The sequence below is a fragment of the Buteo buteo genome, chromosome 2 (genome assembly GCF_964188355.1).
Source record: "Buteo buteo chromosome 2, bButBut1.hap1.1, whole genome shotgun sequence".
NCBI classification, from domain to species: Eukaryota; Metazoa; Chordata; class Aves; order Accipitriformes; family Accipitridae; genus Buteo; species Buteo buteo.
The window spans coordinates 46,155,014-46,180,741 of NC_134172.1; the positions used below are offsets into that span (position 1 = coordinate 46,155,014).

At 40.5% G+C, this 25,728-nt stretch overlaps 1 protein-coding gene across 5 annotated transcripts in view; it reads right to left on the bottom strand.

The window, feature by feature from the left end:
- Positions 1–16,482, bottom strand: part of GADL1 (glutamate decarboxylase like 1) — an 87,014-nt gene extending 70,532 nt beyond the window's left edge. The window contains exons 1-5 of one of the 5 annotated variants that reach the window (XM_075053024.1): positions 16,364–16,482; positions 4,654–4,823; positions 3,786–3,912; positions 1,985–2,075; positions 1,180–1,286 (exon numbers count right to left, since the gene is read on the bottom strand). In XM_075053024.1, coding sequence (XP_074909125.1) covers positions 1,180–1,286; positions 1,985–2,075; positions 3,786–3,912; positions 4,654–4,823; positions 16,364–16,463 — 595 coding nt within the window. In that variant the 5' untranslated portion in view covers positions 16,464–16,482. Of the gene's footprint in view, positions 1–1,179; positions 1,287–1,984; positions 2,076–3,785; positions 3,913–4,653; positions 4,824–15,995; positions 16,040–16,363 lie in introns of those variants that run through there. The other 4 variants (XM_075053051.1, XM_075053044.1, XM_075053033.1 and 1 more) reach the window with 4 other exon arrangements.
- Positions 16,483–25,728: the final 9,246 nt, after the last annotated feature.

Here is a 25,728-nt window from a genome sequence, read left to right on the forward strand (position 1 = left end):
CTGCAACAGCTCCTTCCCATTTACACTGAAGCAGTGCCAGCTCAGCTGCCCGCACTGAGCTCAGCTGTGGCTGCACCATATGAGCCTAGGAGATCTCTTGGGCAACAAGGCCTCAGAGTAGGGGAGAAAAAAGCCATTAGAGAAAAAAAAAACAAAACAACACAATGAGTGGGACTGGAAGATCTGCAAGGTAAGATCTGGACAGGTTTTATTCACTTAAAATAACAAAACCAAAATAATAAGAAACGCCCTTACATAAAACTAGCACAAAAAAGTACAATTCATTTATCTTAACAGTATCTCAGCAAGTTTTAATTAAGCAAGTCTGCCATAAAAGCAAGGATTCCACTGAAAATACACATCAAATCTGATGTGAAAAAAAAATCCATACCTTTAATATATTTAAAAAATAATAATTAGGGGATTTCAGTTTGTTTATTTTTCTACTACTTACATGTAGGCTAGAATTACTGACTTTGTTTTGGTGGGGGGGGGTTAAATCCATTTACTCACATAGTTTCTCTTCTCACCCCCAAATTAGATAGAAAAGCTTCACATCTAGCCTACTAATTTGTTATCTGAATAATCTGTGGAATAAAATCATTATGCTTCATTATTTCAATACAGTGGGCTGGAACGCTGTTTTACAGAACATTTGAAAACCGTGACTTATCAAGAAGCTTAAGAAGTATTTGTTTGGTTGGCCTTATCGCAACTTTTAATAAAACTATCAAAACTCAAAGGAGTTAAGCTCATGACACTCTCAGTAAGATAAACTCTGGCTCCCACAGTTGATATGCAGGATACACAGATCAGTGCCCTCAGGCACCACCGGTTGGTGTATAGCATGTAAATCAGCTCCCAGTCTGTCAACCAATTTGACTCAGTCCAGTGAGGCTGTTGGTATTGCTGTTGATAAGGTCAGGAAGGGCATCAGTTACAAATAATTAATTTCCACATAATTATATTTAATGTAGAACTGTTTTCATTCATTCGCTGATCAGATTCAGAGAATTATTACTAGAAACACATAAAATAAACCTGTATTAAATAGCTCTGTGTGTGCATCACTGAATTTTTGCATGCATTTTCAAATATTCTACATGAATCCAATACTCATGGAATTACTGGTATTAGTTGGTTTATGATGACTCAGCTTGAAATCTGAACTGTTCCTACCTGGATTAAATATACCATCACCTTCTTCCCAGCCTATGAACTCAATCATTTTCTTGATGACTGCTTCTTCCACCAACAGAAACACAGGGGATACTTCATATGTATATCTGAACAAAAATAAAAGCATCATGAGTGGTATTAAGACTAAAGAACTCGTGCCACAGAATATTGCTAAAACTAGATAAAGGTTTCTTGCACTTTAATCTATCAGAAGCTGACCACCATCAGCAGTAGAACTCTAAGCTAAAAACACTATGGATCTGACCCAGTAGAGCAATTGCTTAGTTCCTGTCAGCATCACATTGACACTTCCACTCTCAAAGTAATACATCAGAGTTTGCTTTTAATGTAGGTCAGGGGCTTAAATTTCAGCTATAATGATCTATTGCAAACAACAATTACTTTGTGTTTAGCCTTTACATTTGCAAGTAAACAGTAGACAGGTAACCATTTGCATTCAACTCTGTGAAGAATGCTTCAAAGGAAATGAAAACTGAGTAAGTCTGATTAATTAATTTTTATGCACTAAGTAAGATAAAAGTCTACGTTTAAAAGCATTGAAAAACAAAGATCTCTCCTCTTAAACCCCATGTCACAAACTAGAAAAAAAGGCCTCATCAGATTAACCAACCTTCTGGTTAGCTATTCAGCCAATCCAGACTGTTTTCTCTCCCAAATTCCTGCACAATTCCTACCTCCTCTGTAACACTGAAAACAGAAATTAGAAGGGGGTAGGGTGCAAAAAAAGCTATTATTCCAAAAAGCATGCTAATTCATCATCAAGAGGACAATGAAATACACTTACACACTTGGGTTCAGTGCTTCTGTAATGAAACGAGCCACTAACGAGTAATAATCTATTCCAGCATACAGCTGGTTGAAAAATCTTGGATGACCTGAAAATAGAGATGAAAAGCAAGCAGTGACAGCACGTACATGAAAAGAGAATATATCACAGGCCCTCTCGGTTGAACACTGATCACTGCAAATCACAATTCACTCCATCATTTTCTCAGTATTTTCTGGACTTACTGTCCTTTCCTTAGATTAGACAATCCCTTGAATGTAAATTTAATAACCACTTTCAGGTCCCAAAACAAGGTTTGAGAGATAAATAGTGCACAGAATGAATGTGGGTTGTTCACAAGTTTTACAAATCAAAGAAAAAGAAAAGGAATTGACAACTGAGTATACACGGTGGCTTTTAACAGCAAACTTGAGGCCACAATGGATGCTCAGCCAAATTTTGTTAAGCATTAGAATACAGGAACCTGCTGATCCCAGGCAGCTGTGCCTATGCTCCCATTGAAGCCTCAGTATTGAGAGAGAGAGAGGCAGTTTAACATCTTGGAAAAACTTGCTGCAGACTTAAAATGACAAGTTAAGAGAATTTGTTTACCTGCCTCAAAACACCGAGATATAACTAATTGCGAGAAAATTCTGTACCATCGCTGACTATAGAAACAAGTCAGTTCAGCAGCGGGATCATCACCTAAATTTTAATGCACAGCATAGTACTTTTACATGCAAAATCACGTAAACTGTATGGCTCCATTTATATTATATCTGGGGCTTCAATAAATGTTTATACTTAGATTAAAGACTATTTGCACAGCATATTTTTATATACAATATCCTTTCTAAGGTGACATAGTGTAACAAATTAAAATCTAAAGCCAATTTGCAAAAGTAAGATAAACAGAACACCTTCCAGTAACTCAGTAATTATATCTGCATATTATTAGTGCGCTCCCCCTGTGGATCAGTATTGCTACTTTTCCGTGGTTTTCAAAGGCATGCATTCACTCTCAAAATTATTTTACAGTTCTACTTTGTTGCAACAGTGGCTGTACCAAGGAACATGCCCTGGATATCCACAACTAACTATATCAAATGTCATTCTTGCTTTCCAAAACACAGTCTAAGCTATGCCACATCTGAAATCCCAAGCTACTGATCCACAGCAGTTTCCTGAACAGATGTTGTTCATCCCTTTTTGCTAAGATTGAATTATACTATACTACACATGCTGCAGAAAGGTTAGCCGTAGAGAACTAACCCTATAGAGATGTGGTATACTGTCTCTGAAACATTGCAAACTCTCTTCTCACCGTGTCTGGAACAGGAATTACTGCCTATCAGCAAATTAACACCCTATTGCTCAAAAAGAACAATAGTAAATGTAGGGTAATCATCACTAAGAATGCATGAGGGCAATGACTGCGACCCCACTCCTCACCACCCAGACAGCAGGAAATCACACCCAAAGGTCCTTCTCCTACCTGTTTTGCTAGACTGTTATATCATAGCTGTCTAGGTGACTTTCTCAAGACTTCAAAATGACAGAATCTACCATTAATGTCAATGGCATTACAGGAACTAGTTTTCAATTAGTTTGCCATGATTACACATTTTAGCCAAACCTGTAGTGACCAGCATTCAGTCAAACAACAGGAACACAGCCAAATGTTTGCATAGTTGTATAGGCAGGCAGAAAATAAACATTCACACCCCCAGTTTCCCAAAAGGCAACAAAACTTTGTAAACATTATCCTGTCTTCCTAAATCAGCATACAACATAACTTCACTAGAAATCACATTCCTACTGGTTTTGACGCTGTATTGTATAACATCTCGGCAGAGTTGCAAGAGTTTCTGATGAGATTCTCCAGCATCCCTCATTTCCAGGTCAAGAATCTGCTTCAATGTTTCGGGGGCTCGCCATTCACAAACCTAGTGATGGGGAGAGGGGGAGACACCAGCAGTGAACAGGTGAGCCAAGAGGAAGAGGTCATAAATGTACAAAGTAAGCACCACATTCAGCACTGGTTTCACAAAACTGCCCATTGCAGGGCAGCATGCCACCACAAAATATCTCTGGTAAACTGGTCTCATGGGATCTTGGTTTTATTGTGTGTTGGGCATCGCTTGACCATAAAAATTAGAGTGGGTAATGCTGGAAAGCAGAAAAGCAAGAGAGCTGTTCTGCCAAGGGGTGGGAGCAAGCAGTGCATGCTCAAAGGCAAGCCCGATTCATTTGCAGCTCCTTTTCCCATACAGCCTCGTAAGCAGTGTTTCTGAGAAAACCATAGCAATCTCATAATGTTGCCCTTCCACACTGGTACCACATCCACTGTTCCTCCTTCTCCAATACCAGTGCCCCACAGGAGCAAACAAATAATTCCCCCCAGCCCAAACAAGAAAAACACCACACGCACTTGTCATGTCAAAGAAAGTGCCCATTGTACTCCGAGATTAAAAAATTCATTATTTTCTGGAAAATATGTACACTAATTATGTTATTGAAAGATTTTATAATGTGATCTTTCTTCATTTGTAAGGCTGTCTTTTTATTTCAGAGCCAGGCACAGACTACGTAAACCTTTAAAGTGCAATAAAATACAGCTTAGAAAAAAATTGATTTATTGTTCATTTTCTCTGTTATAAATGCTCAACAACACTCTATGGCTTTACCTTTTCTGTTACATCACCAGCTTTCTGGATGACTTCTTCCATTATAATATTACAGGCCTCTTCCACAAACTTCTCTCCTGCTTTTGAGTCCATTATTGGACCATTTAGGACGACCCCATCCACCAAAACAGCCTTCTTCTTCTGGAGCATCTCCTGTTTGCAAATGCCATCTGTAAGATAAATAATTCACCATTAGAGCAAGGCCTGGACAACTAAATCATAAACAAAAAAAGTATTCTTTCATCGCTGAAGATTTAGTCAACTTAAGGAAAAAATACACATGGACTTTACACATGTACAAAAATCCTAGCTTTTGGTGGAAGAATCTTTACAGACAGAAAACCCCAATGTGTTACTTCAAACCTAGATTGTTATTATGTAGGTAATAACAGCCTACTGTATGGTATCTACTGCTTTCTGTAGCATACAAAAGCATGCAAGGCACCTTCTAAACACAGAGGAAAATACAGTTCTGGCCTAGAACATGATACAGCTGGATAAAGAGAAATAAAGTGCAAGATAATAGGCATTTTTCTCAGCTGAAAATGTTTCCCTCCACATGTTATCCCTCCTGCTCCCTGTTTTTCATGAAATAATTTTTAGTTTCATTTCCCATATCTTTATGCTGCTCTTTCCCACCAGCCAGTCCTATTGCTCTGAGTCTTCTGCATCCTTTGCTGAGTGTTTCACTGATCCATGCTCCACAAAGATAAAACCTCTTGAGATTACTGTCAATATCACATACCTGTACTTCTCTCCTTTCTGCCCTCATCCTATTATGTGCCCTCAGTCACTAATTACAGATTATCTTGTTTATTCACTTCAACAATGACCTCTTTCCTCTGCCTCACCTTTATCCACTAGACTACTCTCCTGATGTTTTCCATAAACACATCACTACTTCCTCCTTTATATTACCTCTGAAAGCACATCCAAGACGCTTGTAAGACACTGGCCAATAGCGTCAACTACGTATCTATTTCATGTATTGATTTCATATGGTAAGATCAGGACTCCAGTTTTAATCAAGGTGAGGATAAAAGCGAAAGTGAGACATTTGGAGATATCAGGGGAACAGACATTTGAAACAGTATAGCGCTGAAAGAAGAAGCAGTAACTACCATATCCAAATTATCTGGCTTACAGACAGCATCTATCCACTGATCTCGCCTTAGAATAGCTAAGATCTATGAAGCCACGCAGCATTGCCTTGAAGGGTCATCTTCATCTACAGTAAGGATGGTGGAAGGGTAAAGATGTATGAATGAGAAAGTTCTATACCCAAAACAACTTTATCTTCTGCTTTACTTTTTGATCCAGTTACAAAGTACAGAAGAAAGGTAGCTTCTTCACAGGTCTAAAACAACTGAATTTCCAGAAGACTGCCAGACACTGCAGTCTGACACATTCATCATGCTTATAATAATTACAGTTCCTCATGCACAGGAGGACATTGAAGAACAATGCTGCATAGAAAGGTGCATGACTTCGAGGTTCATTGATTGAAAGAAATCCTGTCAATCCCATGATCTTTTATTTACTGATGACTCACAGAAGCTATTCAATTCACTTTCACTTATCAGGAGAGATATGACAAACAAGATAAAATTCCAACATGAGATGGAACCTCAGGCTTCCTATAACACTGATGACAAAAATGAGACCCCCCCCCCCCTCTGCATTTCTGAAATTACTTCTATTTTTAATCCAAAGGAGCAATATACTATATTTTGCTGAACAGAGTAGCCTTCGGCACATTGTTATAGGAGAGGCATAAATGTTCTTGTGGGAGAGATACAGAACAAGCAGATAAACAGTATTACATCTTCAACAGGCAAAGAGGGAAAATCACAGACGTCAAAAACGTCAATTCTTATCATGCTTCCCAGCACACCACAGCAGAGGCACCGTACAGAAATTGCAGCTTTGAAAAAGTCTTAGAGGTTTCTCTCTGCAAACACAGGCTAGTAGGTCAACTTTACAAAACTTAAAACACCAGGTATTAACAAGGAATTGGAAGGCATCAGGTCTTTGGGCAGACAGAACAGGCAATATTTTTGGATTGAGAGTTAGTTATTTGATGCATAAATAGCTGCCTTAAGTACTAACCAGAGTTCAACATAAACACAAAAAAGAATCTCAGCCTTGACATCACCTGAAGATGCTATCATCTCCATGTATGTCAAAGGTGTTTTCTTTCTATGGAAAAGAGGACAGGATCTAAAAAAAATTGCATGGGAGATTAATATCTATCACAGAGCACAGATGTTAATACTTCCTTTGGTTACAAGAAGAATAGATGGTGGAGCTCACCAACCTCACTAACTCCTTTTTTCTGCTGTGCTCCACCTCTCAGGTCTCTGCTAGAACCAGAGCTGTGCAAAAGCTTTCTGTTGGTAACTCCATCAGCCCTATTTCTGACACTTTTGCACAGAGATGTGATACTAGTACTTCCATGACTTTACATGATCTCTTCCAGGGATTCTGCAAAAAGCAAAAGCAGACTTTACATCACTTTTTCTGCCATGTCTTTAGGGGGCTGGGTCATGGGTCTAAGAGCAGCTCCCTGTTTGAAGCAGGTCTGTTCACCTCTACACACAGTTTTACAGTCTCCACAGGACACTTTGTGGAGCCTGAGGAAGAAGGGATCCTCTGGAAAATAGGTGACAGTCTACCCCTAGTCCCAACACAACTAATGCTGGGCCTCAGACACAGTCTATGAAAGAGAAAGGCAAAGCAGAAGGGTCAAAAGAAGGGAGGGAAAAGAGCCTTCATTTCAACAGCAATTTATCTGTGTAAGGCTCCAGCAAAGAGTTCAGGACTTAGCCCACATTATATTTCATTAAATAATACACTTTGCAATTATTTACCACTTTCTCAATGATTTTTTGGTTATCACTTACCATTTCAATCTGAACTTGCTGAGCTGAATTCTACCCTGGAACATACCATAAGACTATTACTAGAAATTAATAGGAACAACTATTTCACAATCAGCAGCTAAATCAAGCCCCAAACATACACATTTTCCAAGGCAAAGGTCTTCAGGTTTTGCAAACCACTGGTGGATATATACACTATTCCCATCCCTCATGATTTTACTGCAAATCCTGTGATACTTAATCTTCTACTTATAACTGTCTGACTTCTGGAGTTCTTATGAGAATTCCAAACTCTTCTTTACTGAAAAATAAATGTGTTTCCTCCTGGTTGCAGTAAAAACCTTGAAGAGGAAAACTAAGTAGATGATAAAAGTCTGAATTTCCATAACATTTTTTTTCCTTTTATCACATTTTTTAAAAGATCTATGACCAATTTATTATGTTTTAGATGGGTGAACCTCCAGAAAGATTCAAGGTTCACTTTGTATCACAGTACCCAAATTAAATAGCATGATTTTAACACCTTCTCAGAGCTCAGCAACCAAGCTAAGAAACTCACACACTATCTTTATGAGCTGACAATGTGTTGTCTCTTTAAAAAAAAAATCGTACCTCAAATGCTCAAAACATTATTTTCGAAGAACTTGGGGCCTTTTACATATCTATCTCAAACATACCTCATTGCACTAAGGGAATGTTCCATATGGAGCCTACTTTGTAGAAACATCTTGTCACATATACATTTTTTGTTTTCAAACATGATAGGCAAACAATCTAGAGATGTGGCTGCAATAAATATATTCTTTTCTATTTAAGAATACAGAAACAGACTCCTAAGCAGACTCAGAAAAACAGACTTCCAGAAAGCATATCAAATGCAATTTCAGCCAAATGGCTCCAGTCTTAAAACAGAACTGAAACTTTACCAAATGGAAGTGCTTTAAATCAGAGATTAAGGATTATTGACTGTTCAAGATATCCTTCAGCAAAAAAGACGACTCAATCCTGCTCCAATTGAAAGCAATTGGGCATTTAGCCACTGGCTTCAGCAGTGACAGAATGAAGCCTGTAATTCTCACATTTCATCCTGAATGAAATATTCTATTACAGAAGCCGAAGGATTTCCAACCAGCATTTCATTTTTATGATCAATATTATTTTCCCAGCAGAAAAACATAAATTAATTGGAGCTGAAATAAAGTACAGAAAGACAAACATGTAAGCACTACCAAGTATTTTAAAAGCTGCATCTGTGTTTCCATAAACATATAGAAACTTTCACTGCTGAATTCTTGCACTACAAAAAAGAAACTGGAGCCTTGTACTTGGCACATTCTGACAACATTTGGGAGAGTAGAATAAAATGCCCAGAAAGATTTACTGCTCACAAAGAAAAGGCAGAAACAGAAGGGGGTGGTTGTGAAAGAGTAGCTTGTGCTTGAATGCCAGAGCCAAATCCTGTTCAGTTTACACTGTACTAGTACCACTGACTATTCAAGCAAACGCAAAAGGCTTGACCAAAGGCCAATTTCTGCTTTGTAACAAATACAATAATAATTGCTAGCATTAATCAGAAAAAAATCTTAAATTTCTCATTCTGCATGATCTAGTCATGGTTATTCTTTCAGAAGACCTCAGTATCTTCTTTCAGTGTGTCCAGAAAAAAGAAAACAAGTGAACTTCAGTGTCAAGACTCCACACCACCATGTTTAATGGATTACTGTGGTGCCATATCACGTATCAAAGTATTAAAACACAAACCTGTCCCATACTATGCAGCAATTTGAGTCCCTTGGCATACATAATCTTTAAAGACACTTTTGTTTCTTTAATCACCACTTTCTGTATGTCTATGACTAAAGCAAAGCCACTCCAGTTTTAAGGCAAAATACATAGTTTCTTAGTAAACTGATTTCCCAGGCCTGTTGCCAAGTAAAGGAGATGCAGGTTTCTTAGAATCCAGTATATAAGTTGACTTGGTGTCCTGGCAAAGCCATCCATATGAAAAAAAAAAAAAAAAAAAAAAAAAGCAGGCACAGGTATGGTAGGGCTCATGCAATTGCCCCTATACTACATGTTCCAGTTTTCCAGGTTTATGGACCAGGCCTGTGGACAGGGAACAAGTTGGGTGCTTCCCTTCAGAAGGTCTGCAACAGCCCCCCCCCCCCCCCCCCCCCCCAAGGAATCCTCTGACTGTGAAAATGCAAACGTGACCTTTACAGAGCAGGACTGAGGGAAACAAAAGTGCTTGTGTCCAGGCTCAAAGGCCCCTCAATAGACTCTGGGCACACTGCTAGCACTGAAAGGCAACAGCACAACAAACGGGTCCTATTCTCCATCCCACACCTAAATTTCCCCTTCTGAAAGGAAAGGTTGGGAGGAGAGAGAGAAATCCGGAGAGGAGCCCCAGCGATTAATATCAGACAGGGAATGCAAGGTCCACACTAGGAGAGAGGTTCTGTTTTCAGAGATGTTTCCAGCATCCTGAGGGGGCACCTGTATTAGTTCAATGCTCATGACATGCTGTGCCCATTCACTGCGTGCCAAGCGCTTGCTATACACAACAGAACTAGGCAGGATATGCTAAAAAAAAAACAAAACAAAACAAAAACAAACAAAAAAATTAAAAAAAATAAATAAAAGAAGCTGACAAAATTTAAGAAACAAGAATCAGAAACTTTTATGCAGCCAAACCTCAGGAATTAATGTTAATATTTAATAACAGCTTCTCAATGCCCTAACCAAGTAACTGCAGGAATGACTCATGCTGTAACATTTCCAATTAGGAAGAAAGGCTGTGGAGAATTCCAATTCACCTTGATGCGAAACTGAGAAACGGCAGATGCCAACTATGAAATGGAAATCCCAGCTCCCTGACCCCAATGAGATTCTCTCTGCTCACATGTTCTAATTTTTAACATCTGCCAACAGCATAGGAAGCATCTGAGAAACAAAATGGCTTTTACTTTAATTAGAAGTTGTACACTGATAATGAACATTTAATGAACATTCCTTTTTCTGTGGAAAAATGAATATATTTGCAACATCCAAGTCAATCACAGGCACTGTACATGGGACAGCAAAGTTAACAACTTCAGGAGGCTGAGTTCAGACAGAAGTGATGAATGTACGTGTGACCCACATAGAATATAAAGAAACCCTGAGATTTCTCTGCTTCCCACTGGAAAAAATTGAAGTGAAAATACAATTGGGTTTTTTTCTAAATGGAAGTCCTGCAGCTTCATTTAAGAGTCCACGACAGCCTCTAATGTCATGCAAGAACTATATTTTTAGTCATAATATAAAAAGTTTTAACTCCAGTCTTTCAAAAATCAACTAAGAAAGCAGTAATTTACTAAATATGAGTTTTTCCGGGATTCAATGCAAGTTAAAATGTAAAAATAGATGAAAAGTCTAAATTTCATTTTAGGAAGTTTTACCGCTACATTCAAGTTACAGTCAAAACTTTTTTCCCCTCTCACTTTTTGTTAACATTAGAAACACTTCCATATTTTCTGTTTCCTACAAAGGATTTCCAATTACTGCTCACTAACTTACATCTACAACACTGCTCTGAGATATGCCCTTATTTACTAACAGGGAGAAGCTAGTGCACAGTAAATCAGGATGTAACTTTCCAGCCCACTAGGTCCTCTGAACTAGTTTCTACGTAGACATAATTTATTAGCATATTACGTATAGCAAAGTAGTTCAATCCACTTTCAAAATGGAACAAGCTGCCTTGCACAAACTATCGTAACATTGCTGGTCAGATCAGCAGACACACAGATGAGGGACCCAGCAGGGCTCTGGACCCATCACTTCAGATCACGCCTGCCCCGATTCCCCATGTGGTTTTGGGAAACCACTCCTGAGCTGCAAGAGGCCAAGCTGCTGGGTGAGAACACACATTAGCAAGTGCCAGCAGAAGACACTGGCAGTCCTTTTTGAGGGCAGCAGCCTGGATGATGCCTGGTAGAAGCACAGATCTGACCATGCTATGCATGCTAGGACTCACCAATGAGACCATATGATCCCTGCCCCAGCAAAGCAGCTGAAAGAGGCCCAAACAGAATCCCCACACTACCTACAGTCTCACTGCACCCACGTCTTCCATTTTTCCTCTACAGCAGGCAGAAGACTGATAACCTATTTGGGTTTTTTTTGACTATGCCAAAACTTTATTCAGTCATTTGAGATCAGCATCAGCACTGCAACCAAATATCAGATACATACTGTATTTGTTGCGTACTCTTTCCCCTTCAGGCAGGTGTAACGGCTTTTTAACATGATATATTGGCCCCAAAGGGGGATCAATAACCCCTGAACAATGGAGTAGGTCTGTTTGAGAAAAATGAGTTTAAGAAGCTCAATAAGACACAAGCCATCTTGCAGTGTAACTAGCAGCGGGACACCAAGCTGCTTATGAGACAACCTTTCTTGTTGAAACCCTGACATTTGCCAATGGATAAGATCATATTTATGAGGCTTTTCAGCTTACGTAAGGTGAGACGTGACAGAGGGCAGAGACATCCAAGCTTTAGAGCCAAAAGCTCTTCCAAGTTATCTAGATTTAACCAGCTACTTTGTAGAGTTATTGCTACTTCGCTGACAAAAGACCTTGGTCACTAAGACCCACTTTCCTCATATTTACAGCACTGAAAAACTCTGGTCTAGTGATGACTTCTTTAAAGACACCTCTATTTGCTGACACTTCACAAATTTTTCATTAAAAAAAAAGAAATCAAGATCACATATACTCAAGAAACAGTAATAGAGATGGACATACATACATGTGAACCAGGTCAAAGCCACCTTTTACTACCCTTAGACTAGCCCTGACAATAATCATCAACAAAAACAACCTCCACTGACATGCCACAAAGCACCAACCATTTGTATTTATTATTCCCTCATTCCACATGTATAAACCCCACTAATGTTAAAATAAGATAACTTGTGTGCACAGGTGGGAGAACAAAAAAGGGGGTAAATGGCCCCAATTTAGCCACGTCCTGCTGAGCATCCTTGAGTGATCAATGCTTTACAAACAACTACCTCCAACAACCTCTGCAGTTTGTGTCATTGTGACACAAGAAAAAGCAAAAAAGTCTCTAAGAAATTTAACATCTGATTCTTGCAAAGCCTTTAGAGCTAGTTTTTGTAAATATTTGGGATAAGCATTAGGACTGACTATTGCAAATCTGATGGGGGGGGTCAGAGAAATGCAAAGACATGTATTTCAATGTGTCCATGTTTTCTGTCTTGAACATGTAATAAATGCTTATGGAAATACAAATGGTCTCTAAAGCAGCAGGCTGCTTAAAATAATCAAGGGCAGGGAAATTAAGGCACATGAAATCTAAACTGTTTAACAGGCAATAATAGCTGAATCAGTATGCAACAAGATCTCCCAATGCATTAAAAAGTGACAATTCTTGGTTGTATAAGTGACAGCTTAAAAGATGCCTTAAGAAAGAAAAATTATTTATTGAACTTCTCAAATGTCAAATTAAGCTCCTTCACTAAATGTTCATTAACTGCCAAGAAAATTCTTACTAATTTTAAAGCGCAATGAATGCACTCACACAGAATGGCTTTATTTGATGCAAACTTCATTTCTTGCAAACTTATGTTTCCCTTCCTCTGATGAAGTGATATTAGCAAAGATCCTAGTATCTTTTTTATCAGATCAGATTTTAAGACACAGGAGAGATCCTATTCCTCTGCTCTGACCAAAATACTAACCAGTGTCACATTACCAGCGCCTGAAAGTCACCCTAACTTCCAGTATGTTTTACCATGCTTCACATTACACCTGTTTGAGATGGCAACACAGCAACATCTTACATGAAATAAATGTTTAATGACTCATCTCCCCAGTCTGCTGGCAGACACAAACCACATAACATCCCAAACATACCATATACACGCCAAGCAGCCAGCAATTCAGAAGTTAAAAAGCAGCATATTGCATAAATGCTGGTTGCTCCCTTACTCTTGTGGCTTCCAGCTCTGACTCTATTTGTTGTACTTGATGAGCTAGTAACTTGCTTGAGACTCTGCTTAATAGACTCAGCCGTTATGCCCTACAAGGGAATATCTCACCTATTTTTTTTTTTCTCCAAATACATAATTCTCCAGGCTTTCTCCATGCCAAAACAACCTTTGAAAGTGACCCTGATGCCAAATGACTGAAGGATATAGACAGTCAAGATCCATTTCTGCAGCTAGGAGTAGGAATCTACAACTTGGCCCCCTCTCATTAATGGGATTTTGCTATCTTTTTTGTTAGTGGAAGCATAGCCTAGAAAATCCTCTTCCTGCACAGTCATTAAGGTTGCCCTTATGGACAGCAGTGATAATGTCTGAGAGAAATCTGGCTCAATTAGGAACAAGCAAGATGAACCTCATAAGTGCTCACTTTCAGATACATTAAGGGTGTTTAAAAAAGGAAAGACCAAATAAAAACCAAACAACAACAACAAAAAACCAAACACAAGAAAACCCCAACCAAACAAAACAAAAACCCAAACAATGTCACTGCCCAAGAGCGCTCCCACTGCATTCACCACAACAGCCACTGCAAGGGTCACTCTGTACACATCCAAGTCTCCACTCCAACTGTGTCCACTTTGCCAGCTGCTCCAGCTGTGCAAAGCAAACACAACGATACTGCTGCAACAGGCAGGTGACTTCAGTCTTTTGTCTCCTAGATGTTTTCCCATATAACCTTAAAAGCTAAGAGCACAAAAAATCAGTACTGAAAGGAGAACTGCACATACCAGCGTTTTTTACTGTGGATTCGCACTTAGGAAAAAAAGCTTTCAGCAGGCAGCAAAGAACTTACCACCTCAAGAACCAAAGAGCCCCATTTCTCAGCTCAAGATAACAAGACCAAAATCTTTCCCCAGATCCCAAACCACCTGAATTCACGAATAAGGCAACAATCAACACACAGAGAAAAGGCTACAATGCAGCCCAACTTCCTCCACCATCCCACTCACATGAAGTTCATCCACCAGACAGAACCTGGTAGAAAACACAGCAAATCACCAAAGGTAAAGGGAAGACAGAACAGGGAGAGTAAAAAATTCCTCATGAGAGATAGAGTAGGCAGAAATTACAGATGCTACTTGTGAATAAGGCAGAGACTGGAAAATCTGCAGCAATGAAGGTGGGGATCTTATTATCGCTAGACACATTCTACCTTACCAATACAAGCCAATCATTTTGGAAGGAAATTAGACTTTTGGTAGCATACTGCAGGCAATATTTGAACAAGAACAGTACTACCCAGCCAAAGGGAACACCGGGATGTTGGTCTTAGTGACCACTAGAAGCTTATCTTTGGTGTTGTCTTGGCAGAGGATATTAAGATAAGCTGCATCTGAAGCAAATCACTTTTGCAGCTGCTGTCACTCATACAGTACTGCTACTCACATAGTACAGCTGTTGTTACTTGCACAGTACAGCCTTAAACTACTATGAACACTGGAACATGCTTACTGCACACTAGAATTGTCATGTAACTTTACAATGCTCAATTTATATTAAATCAAGGAAAAGGGAGCCATCATTCTTAAAATACTAAGTTTCTGCAGTTTTCTTTCAAATACATTCTTTTGTTTGGAGGTTTTCCACCAATACAGTGCTAATGACTTGGGTCACCCCTGAACGCAAGACAGTGAAATTCTGGGAGACAAGCCAGGAGACTTTCTCAAACTGGGAGTAAAAACATTTTAGTGTCTCATCCATGCTTAGGGTAAAGCTAGAAGAAATATACTAGGTCCAAGACTTTTTGACTGTTTTCATGAGAGATTCCCAATTCGGGGTAAGTGGAAAAATTCTTATCAAGAATATTGATCTTGTGGGAGAGCGAACAGCCATCTGCACACACTTTTACTATTTTCTGACTTCGCAACCAGTTTCCACTCACAAGACCGTGGAATTCCTCATTTCTTAACCTTGCAAATAAAGGTATACCCAAAGCCTAGGCATACCACAATTCAGTCTCCGCATTTTCTAAGCTTCTCCATAAGTCTCATTATTGTATTAGCCATAGGACTTCCATGTTGCCCACTTTCATAAACGTACGGTCAACTTTTATTTTTCATTAGATAATGATGCAAGGCCTTCCTGCTAATGCAGGTAAACAAGTTAACTTGATAATACATATATAAAGCAGGATTAACTTCTTCCTTGCCAAGACCTTTTGCTCCACAGCAAATCACTGTATGGCCATGCCTGTTTTATACTGGTGCCTGGGGAAAAAAAAAAATTAAAAGGCACCACTCTTTAAAGATCATTTACTTCAACAAAAATACTGTGCTGCAATGCTTTTATAATAATTGTTGCAAACCCTGTACCTTATTAACCGTTCTGGCTGCCTTACTGCTGCACTCGAACGAAAGGAGGTTATAGGTAGATGGATACTCGACAGGCAGCCTTTCTGCTCACCTCCACATGCGACCGGGGAAGTTTCCGAACCGGCAGCAGCCCTTCCCGAAGGCAGCCCTACCCCTCCCGCGCCTTGGCTGCGAACCCACCCTGCCTCCCTCCTCCGCCCCGAGCTCCCTCTCCTCCCCGGGCCCGCCGGCAGCCGCGGCGGGGCGGCTGCGGGAACCCCGCAGGCCGGCGGCCGGCCGAGGACGGGCCTGGAGGCCCCGAGCGGGGCCGGGAGCGAGCCACTCCGCCCGGCCCAGAGGGCGCCGCCCCGGCGGCCGCAGCCTGAGGCGAGGCGCGGCGGGAGGGAGGGAGAAAGCCGCAGCCCCGCCGAAGCGCGGAGGGAGGCGGGAGAAGGCGGCTCTGGCCCCGGTAGCGTTTACCCTCCATCTCGCCTTCGCGGTGGGAGCCGGGTGCGGACCGGAGGGGAGGGGAGGCACCTGCCCGGCGTGGCCCTGGCCGCTCCCGCGCCGAGCCGTCCATGTGCCGAGCCGAACCGTGCCGAGCCCAGAGCCTTCACCCCGCAGCCGCCCGGCCGCCTATTAATACCCTCGGCGCCGCTGGCCCGCCGCCAGCCACCTCCTCCGGCGGGAGGGGGCACGGCCGGCTGCCCCGGAGCGGGGAGCGGCGGCCCCGAGCGTGAGGGGAGCGGCGGCCCCGAGCGTGAGGGGAGCGGCGGCCCCGAGCGTGAGGGGAGCGGCGGCCCCGAGCGTGAGGGGAGCGGCGGCCGGGAGGTTGCGCTAAGGGAGGAAGGGAGTTTTTAATGCCCGGGAGCTGCCCTTATTCCGAAGTCGGGGTTTCGTTGCTGTCGCTGCTTGTGACAGAGCCTGTTTCGGTGCCTCAAAAGGCTGACCCGGTGCTTTAAAACCCTTGCCGGGGAGGGCGGCAGCAGCGGGAGCAGCCCGGCCGTCCCTGAGGGCAGCCAGCTGCCTGCCGGAGCCCTGCGACCCTGCCCTGCCTGCTGCTGCCCTGCCTGCTGCTGCCCTGCCTGCTGCTGCCCGTCAGCGCCCGCCCTGGCACCGTCGGCTGCTAAGGGCTGTTTGAAGGCCTCGAGTGAGTTGTGGCTGACCTCCTTATTCCAGTTTATTCCAGGACACCAGCCCCATTCAAAGCAACACAGGCCTTCTTAATTCTCATCCCTTTATTTCCTTGTAGTTATTACCGCTTTAAAAAAAAAAAAAAAAAAAAGTCAATCGGGCTTTCATTGTGACAAAAGGCGTTAGTGCTCTTGTCATAGGAAGGTCTGAAAGCATCCAAAAATTAACTACCAATCCCCCCAAAAGCTCATGTCTTCCATTGGAATTCAGGCCTGATTGAGGTCTGGCAAAGGTTTTTGGAAGCTGGTGAAATATTCAGGCCTGAATTAAACATTTATTCACACGTAGTATCCTGATTTTCCTTGTTTGTGAGGAAACAAGCATGTAGCCCTTTTCTAGCTTCAACTGCAGACTCTACTAAGTCATTAATAACTTCTACATCTTGCAAAAGGTAATTTTGTAGCCCAATAGATAGGCTACACCGCAAGAGATCAGTATTTGAACCTCAATGTGATAGATAAAAATGGTAGATATCACTAAATTAAAAGTTTGTAGTTGCCTGGGAACAAGCGATCATGGCCTGATTGCATTCATCATGGGTAAATGAAGGACAGCCCCAATCAAAACTATGTATTTCTGCTGCTTCAAAAGAGCTAATTTCCACAAACTGAGAAAAACAGTAAGGGGAACTGACAAGGCAATAAACATCTAGTGAGAACACAGAAAGAGGGGGGTCTCTTAAAGACTCTATTAAATGGCTAGGAGTATGATTTTTGCAATCACAGAAGGCAGTAACTTTCCCATAAAAGCTCAAAGGTGGCAGTTAGAAATAAAATGGAAAACAAAGAGTGATTATATAAATTACAGTTGCTATAAATTACAAGTTACAACATCAACAATTGATAAGGGAAGTTAATAGGCAAGAAAAAATCTATGGTTGTAAGAGCTGAAGACAAATGAGATGTTTTAAGTGTGTTAGGAATAAAAGAAAACCCAGTGGTGATACTGGCCCATCAGTAAATGTAGTTCATAAGTGGTTTGTGCTGATGTGAAAAATGTAAATATGTTCAATAAGTACTTCTGTGCAACAAAAGAAACAAGTAGATGGATCTCAAGGGGATTATGAAGAACTGCTCCAGCCTGCTAGTAATTAAGAAAGATAGGAATCATGACCATTCTCCTATAAGCAAACTTAGATAATGTTTACTCCTGGTTCCAGAATAGGTACTGGGGCTCTTTCACTTGTTTTAGTAAACTTAGGAATACTTGTGAAATTCCAAAGAGGTGCTAATGTTATACCAGCAGTCTAAAAAGGGCAATTGCAATAACAGGAAAGTACAGGCCAACATCAGAACCCCAAACAATAATGGGAATATCAGATTTGACTTTAAAAGACTTCAAAGAAATGAATAGAAATAATTCCAGTCTTTTTTATGAAGACAGGTCTAATCAAACTTCTCTAAATTAATTCTTTGCTGAGATTGCTCATTTGGTTAAGTGCATATTGATAATTTAGACTTTTAAGACAGTCTGAAAGAAAATGTAGTACCCCGTGATATCATTAAAGCAGATAGTAAATTGTCTAAGACTTGCCTAAATGACTGATGACAAAAAGTAACTGACAGTAAGGAACCTTCATCAAATGGGTGTGTTTCTGTGAAAGGGGGGTCACATCTGAAAATGACACAAAAGGGAGAGAATTGGTAAAGATAATAAGGATCAAGCAACCATGCGAAATAGTCTGAATTGAGTCGCAAACTGGGCCCTGTCAAACAAAATACATTTACTATAACTAAATCCCTGTAACAAGCTTGAAGGATTGTAGGTGCTGTATACTGAGAGGGAGATGGCACTCGCTGAAGAAGATTTAGGGGTTGTAGTCACCAACTCACCATAAATGCTCGCTCTGACACTGGTAACAGGAAGGGTTAATGTGCATCAGGGAAGTAGGAAGCAGGGGAGATATAGTTTTATCTCTGGATATATCACTGAAGAGACCAATCTTGTATACTGCATTCCTGCCCATGTTTTGAAAAAAATGTTGAAAAATTGGAGAGGGGGCAGATTAGAGCTGAAAATGTGATTTGAGAATTGAAGAAAAATGCTGCTAAGTGAGACTTAAAGAGCTCAATCTGTTTATCGTATCAAAAAGATTGACTTGATTACAGCGTATAAGTACCTCTATGGAGAAAAAAATACTGAATTCTGAAGGGCTCTTTAATCTAGTGGAGAATGGCATAACAAGAAGCTGTGGTAGAAACTGAAGTCAGACAAATTCAAATGAAGCACACAATTTTTCTTCTTAAGGTGACAATACATCACTGGAACAAGCTAACAAAGGCACCAAGAAATTTTTAATGGTTTTATGTTCCTGAACCAGTACAAGATGTCTTTCTGGAAGACAGGTTTTAGCCAAATACAGGTTACTGCCCTCAGTGCTCGTACATGCATGAAATTTAATGACATAGGATACAGATGAGATCAGACCATATGACTAAATGGTCCTTTGTGGTCTTACTTCATTATTTCTTGTTATACTCAGTAAATATAAGAAGGGGTGTCTATTGGTGAGCATCTGCTCAAGATGATATTCTTTGTCAACTGACTGCAATCAGTCTGTGAAAAACATGACTACACTGAGTGTGTAGGATTTTAAATGATTGCAGTACACAAGACATTCTTGGCAAGCAGAGTATGAAATATCAGAAGACAATCAACATTAGTCACCTATTTTCATTTGTCAGTGCACTAAGCTGACAAGATTTCAATTCATCTGGGTCACAAAGGAGCTCAGAAGAGCTTAAGGAGAAGCTGAAGGAAAGGGCAGAAGCATGAATCCATTAAAAACCCTGGCCGTCAGACTTTGGTAACATGATAATTAAACTGCAAGCTTTGAAACACTGGCAGACAAACCAGACAACTAATTCTGTATGCAATTATTACACTAGTAAATATACATCAGTTTTAAATATTTATGGATTTCTTGCCCAGCTTGTGCATAAATGAATCAAGTTACCTCACCTGAAGCTATGATGCCCCATAATGAGCTGTGGTATGCAGTGAAGGCTAAAAGATTTGACACTGACAAGTAATACCTACCTCTCTGAAAGCAGCCAGGACCACACAACTGGATTGTGTGGCACATGAACTATTGAGAACTACATTTAAACATTAATGAACTAACATTCTTCTTAAATTGTTGTATTTGCCAGGATGTGAACTTGCATCTTCTCTCTTCTGCTTACAAAGTCAATATGGCAATAGTCGCCTCAGTGCCCTTTCTGTTCTGATCACCTGTGCCCCTCCCCAAAGTTTGTTACATGAAGACACAACCTTTTCAGCAAGTAAGGAACCTCCTCTAAACTGTGCAGAAAACCAATGGCCATAAACAAATAGTAAAAACAGAACAGTAGAATAACAATACATTCCTTAGTGAAGGAAGAAAGAATAAAGTTGGAGAGGGAGAGTTCATTTTGGAGTTAGCATATAAACTTTTTTCAATTCCACTACCCCAAAATTCAAAACAGGTGTGCTTTCCAAACAAGAAAACAATTTAATCCAAAAAAGACTCAAAGATTCTGAACTACCTAATTTTGGTATGCAAACCCTGACATACCCTGTGAATGGTTCTGACTTCTAGAAATTATTTAGAAAAAAATGCCAGGCCCTTTAGATGGTCTTAAAGATGAAAGCTTTCAAAATTACCATATACTTTTGCAAATCTAAACTGGAAGGTGCAGAAAGTAGGGTCTCAGCCTGTTCTCTGTCTTTTCCCCAGGAGAAGCTGTGGGCTCCATTTTTAGAATTACAAAGAATTCCCAGTTCCAAATGTAGTGAACAAAAGCTGCAGGACCCCTGCGCTTGTGAAAATCAGATCCTGGGGCTTTAATAATTGAAATGTCATGGTTACCTCTATTGGTATCAACATCACCTATGGAACTCAAACATTAGTAGTCTGGTGCAGGTAACTGAGACAAGGAAGAAAAAGCATTAAGAGGTTGAAGGGCATTCATTACCTTTTTGATACCTAGAAGAATAATGTTGCTGTGCTACTGGAGGCCAACCAAAGGTGAAGACTGATCATTCTATACAGTAAAGTGAAGAAGTAGTTAAGCTCTCAAGTTGCAGCATCTGATGCCTTCAAAGGAACAATATTACATTAGCTGGCTGGCAAAACACATTGTTCAGAACATCAAGGCTCAAAACAACAAAACATCAGTGGTTGCAGCTCAGACCCTAAAGGCATCAGCAAAGACAACAAAGCCAGCAGAAGGAATACTGAATTTAAGCAGCAAAATATGGCTACAGGACACTTCTTGGAGATTATATTCTGCATATCAGAGGTGATCAAATGTCATTCCCTTGAGATGCATATCAGCCACACCTTCTTTTGGACAGGACATCTTCAGATGTCCAAAGATCACACATACTATGAAGCGTCTAGGTGGAAGAAAGCACGGGGAGCCATTCACAAACAGCAAAAGCCTCTGCATCCTTAGGAGGCAGGACAAGGACCTGTCAAATACTAGAACTCACCACTGTCCCTGCTGGTGATGCCAGAGGCAGGATGAGCAGGAGACAACAGCAGCCTAAAAGAGTCAGAGGCACTGAAAGGACATCCCACCATTCCACTGCACGCCTGGGCTGGACATCCAGCTCAGGCCTGTAGCAACCTCATGTTGCTAGCCTTATCCCCACTTGCTGCTCACATGGAAACTCACTCAAATTGCTGGCAATTCTGTCATGGTTTCACAGACCCAGCTTAGATACCCATGTTGTGTATTTAAATCTATTAAATCACATCTATATTTTCTTGGGGGGAGGGGGGATAATCCAAATAGGGCTATTTATAACCCTTGAACATGCCACCTTTCAAGACTGAGTTTTGTTGATTCAAGTCAATAATGATAATTACAGATCTAACTGGTTTTATTCCCATGTTTAATAAAAGAAGCCTTGCAACATACATTATTAAAGGGTAGACTACCTAAGGTGCCTGATCTCAAAATTGTAATACTATTTTTGAATAACTGATATGTTTTGTACATTTCCTTTAATCAATGTTGGCAAACCAGGTCATGTCATACCCCTTCTCTAATGCTGATTTTGGTGGGAGGCGAAAGAATGTAAAACCTTATGGGAGGAGGAACCTTGCAGGGTTTGGGAATCAGCATACTGTTTCACCTATTATGTTTTAATCAGGTATTTTCCTGGGGTAGATACGTGCTCTAGGAAAGATCCTCATGATAAAATAATGCTTAACAAATCTCATTACTCAGGTTTATGAAGTTGCTTGCCCCTTCTGTAATTCAGAGGGATTAAATCACTCCTGCAAATTAAAAATAGGACAATCAACCGATTAGAGCAGGGCTTCTGTTTGCTATTTGAATCAGGCAGACAAAAGAGGGAGCAGAAGCAATAAGGAAATAATGTTCAAGAATTGTAACAAATAAATGAAGATATTTCAAATCTCAGACTCTAATTTTATCTCAAGATCTCATTGATTACAAAGAAAAAGACTATACAAGCTTCATTCTTATGGTTTATAACATTACCAAAATCTTTTGATAGCCATATAATTCACATTTGCCTGTTTCATTGTGTTCTAGACAGAGAAGCCTAGGGAAAAATGGCTAATAAAAGCAAGGTGTTTTCATCCTTATTATGTGTCTGCACTTGATGGTTTTTAATAAACAAAAAGATACTAGAAGTGCACATAGCTTTTTGCTTTTTTTTTTAAATGCAAGAATCTTAACATTCTATTTCAAGCATAGAAAGAGAAAGGGGATCACAGAGGAGTGATAGAGAAAAATTAGAGAAACACCAGATACTGCTCTGCTGCAGTCACTACAGCTAGTGTGGGCATGTATGAGCTATCTTTAAACTAGCAAGCTTGGATATTGCTAAAGAAGTAGCAAAAGTAACACAATGCTCAAGGCAAGATGCAGGCTCTTCCTCAAGGCTGGGTATTTGGCACATTGCCCACATGGAGCTACATGCTGCTGCAGCCAGGGTGCTATCATGCACAGGGCTATAACAGATGATCATATGTCAGATGTTCCTGTCTTGGAAGTTAGGAGATGAAATCCATGTATGAAGATTACAAAAGTTGATGATGCAATTGGTAAAAAGACACAGTTTCACTCAGCAGTCAACTGCATCAATTAGACTCTCCCACAATGGCTCTCTTCCTAAATCTTTTACAGATGTTTTTGAATCGGGCTTCACTAGATATTCCTGAGACAATAAACTCTGAAGAGCACAACAGTAGAGGTGACGAATCAAAGAAGGGGCAAACTCTCCACTTTCATGTTTTGTAGTGTCAGGAATCTTAAGAAAACCCTATATACCTGCTTTTCCACATAAAGTAGCTTGCATGTTTGTTGCCCACCTAAAAAGAAAAATCTCTTGTGATTTTCCAAAAGAATAAAAACTAGGGAATTTTTAGCAGGCTAAGTATATGCCATCCTGAAATACCTTTGTGGCAAAAGCTGTAATTGTCACATCAGCAAGCCATAAAATAAAAGGCATGAATATTGTTTCTGGAATCAGGATTTATGTCCTTTGTAACTTGCAGTGACCAGAAGGTAACATGTGCCCAAGAAATGCACTCAAACAGGTCTAACAACCCATCCAATGCAGGGCATTGTGTGGTATCATTTGGAAGCAGATACAGCTACTGCAGAGTGTAAGTGGAACACCTCGACATTGTCTTCCAGAGCATGACACCATGTTAAGTAAGGAGGGCTAATGCATGAGCTTCCTGTCTCTGTAAACTTCAGGAAAAGAATGAAGTTTATACCAATTCAAGACAGATTTTATATTAATTCTTTCCTGTTGCAAAACAAGAATCACGGACCACATAACATTCAGAAGGCTGCAAAACAGCAGGCAATTTCAGAACCATACTAAGCAATGTTATTTAGCAAAAAAGGAGCCTGTGGGTTCTGCAAATGAAGTGACTCCAACACTCACTTGCATGGCAAATGTAGAATTCTGTGTGCAAATAATGTACACTGAGCATCACAAACCTGCATTCGGGGTCAAAAAAAAGCTTCTTTGAGCCATCTTCATGTCTGCTGTGACCTTGTACAATTTCACTGCAATGAGCACTATCTCTTGTATTTGTGTGAAGTCCTGTTACCAAGAAGTCTGAGGTAAAATGAAATTGCTGTATGCAGGGACTGTAATAGTTGATGTCATGGCTGGGATACAGAGACTAGGCACAGGCAAGAAGCGAACAGATGTCACCATCCCACACCCAGAACAAAGCATTTTTTTAATGGTAACATGTTTTAAATAATGTAAATACTGCATGGAGATTAGAGAGCTGGTTTCAGTTAGGTGGCTTACTACTTCTCTGTCTTCCAGGAGAAATGAAGCAGCAATAGGGGGAGGACTAACTTCTTCAGGACAGTATTAGCTATATGAAACCAGAAGGCACTTCTGGCCTATGTCAGCTCTCTCATGCCAGCAAAGGCAGAAATTAAGTATTTCAGTGGCCCTTTTGTTTGCCTCTACACTGTTGGTTAAAAAGCACAGCTATGCCAAACGTTGTTATTGTGATAACTGGAAATGGTTTTAATATCTAGGTCCCCATGCAGAAAGTAAAGCGACCAGTTACTTCCAATGGACACACATTCCACTACAATTCGAGTCTGTCCTGATGCGTCTGATTTTTGTACAGCTTTCACAACATTGAGCTACGTCACCGGCTGCAAATAGGCAATGTATGCGACAAGCTGGCATTCAAGTTTAAGACCAAGAAACAGAGATGATTAGGAGCTGGGCACAATGCAGTGCATATCAGTAATGTCTGCAATTTTTTTTTTTTTTTTTAGTTATTTCTCCAGCAACTCTTTTCTAGTGAGGAGAAAGTTAAGTTTGTGACAAACCATCTTTTTTGAGATCAAAGGAGATAAACAAGAAATATAAGCACCTCTTAGGACAACAATTATGCTAAGCAGCTCACTCCTCTTAGCACCCACAGCTCTTACAAAACTTTAAAAGTCCCTTTTGTTAGATTAAAGAAAACAGCTTCCATACAGACAACATAGTGTCCAGAAAGGTCAAGTCAATGACAATGTGTTGCTGAAAGTTACCTACTACACTCCTGAGAGAGCAAGGATCTGAACTCCCCGCTCCTGCGTCCAGCATAGTGCCCTGCACATGGAGTACATTTCACATTTTGAGGTTGAGAATGAGCCAGTGATTTGAAATTGTTACATGGCAAAAAGAAGTGGAAGTCCCAGCCCCTAACTAGGAGAAAAGCCTATCCTTGTTGCTGAAACACTGTAACCCCTGTTTCTGCTTCTTAAGGAATTTGGAAGACCACTTTCTCCAAAGATGACACCTGTGAAAAGCACCCGCTGTTCCTGCTGATAGAGCTGGGGCAAAGCTAAAACAGGTCTACCTGAGGAAGGCACTAATAACATAAGATGTGGTACTTAATGAGTGTAGCACAACCTTTGTTCTGGAGTAGCGTTTTGACGTGAATACCTACAGACCTTATGCAATATCATCAGTATATCAACAAAAAAAGAAACTGGAGTTTCCAGTGTAGAAATGGCAGTGTGTAAACAAATGAGATAATAGGAGAACTTTGAACAAAAGGGCCTTTTGACTGTTTTCAGCCACATTTTCACTTTGGCAAAGACATTCACAACTGAATAGCTGAACTTGAGCCTGTGCGCTGCTATTTCTTTCACCAT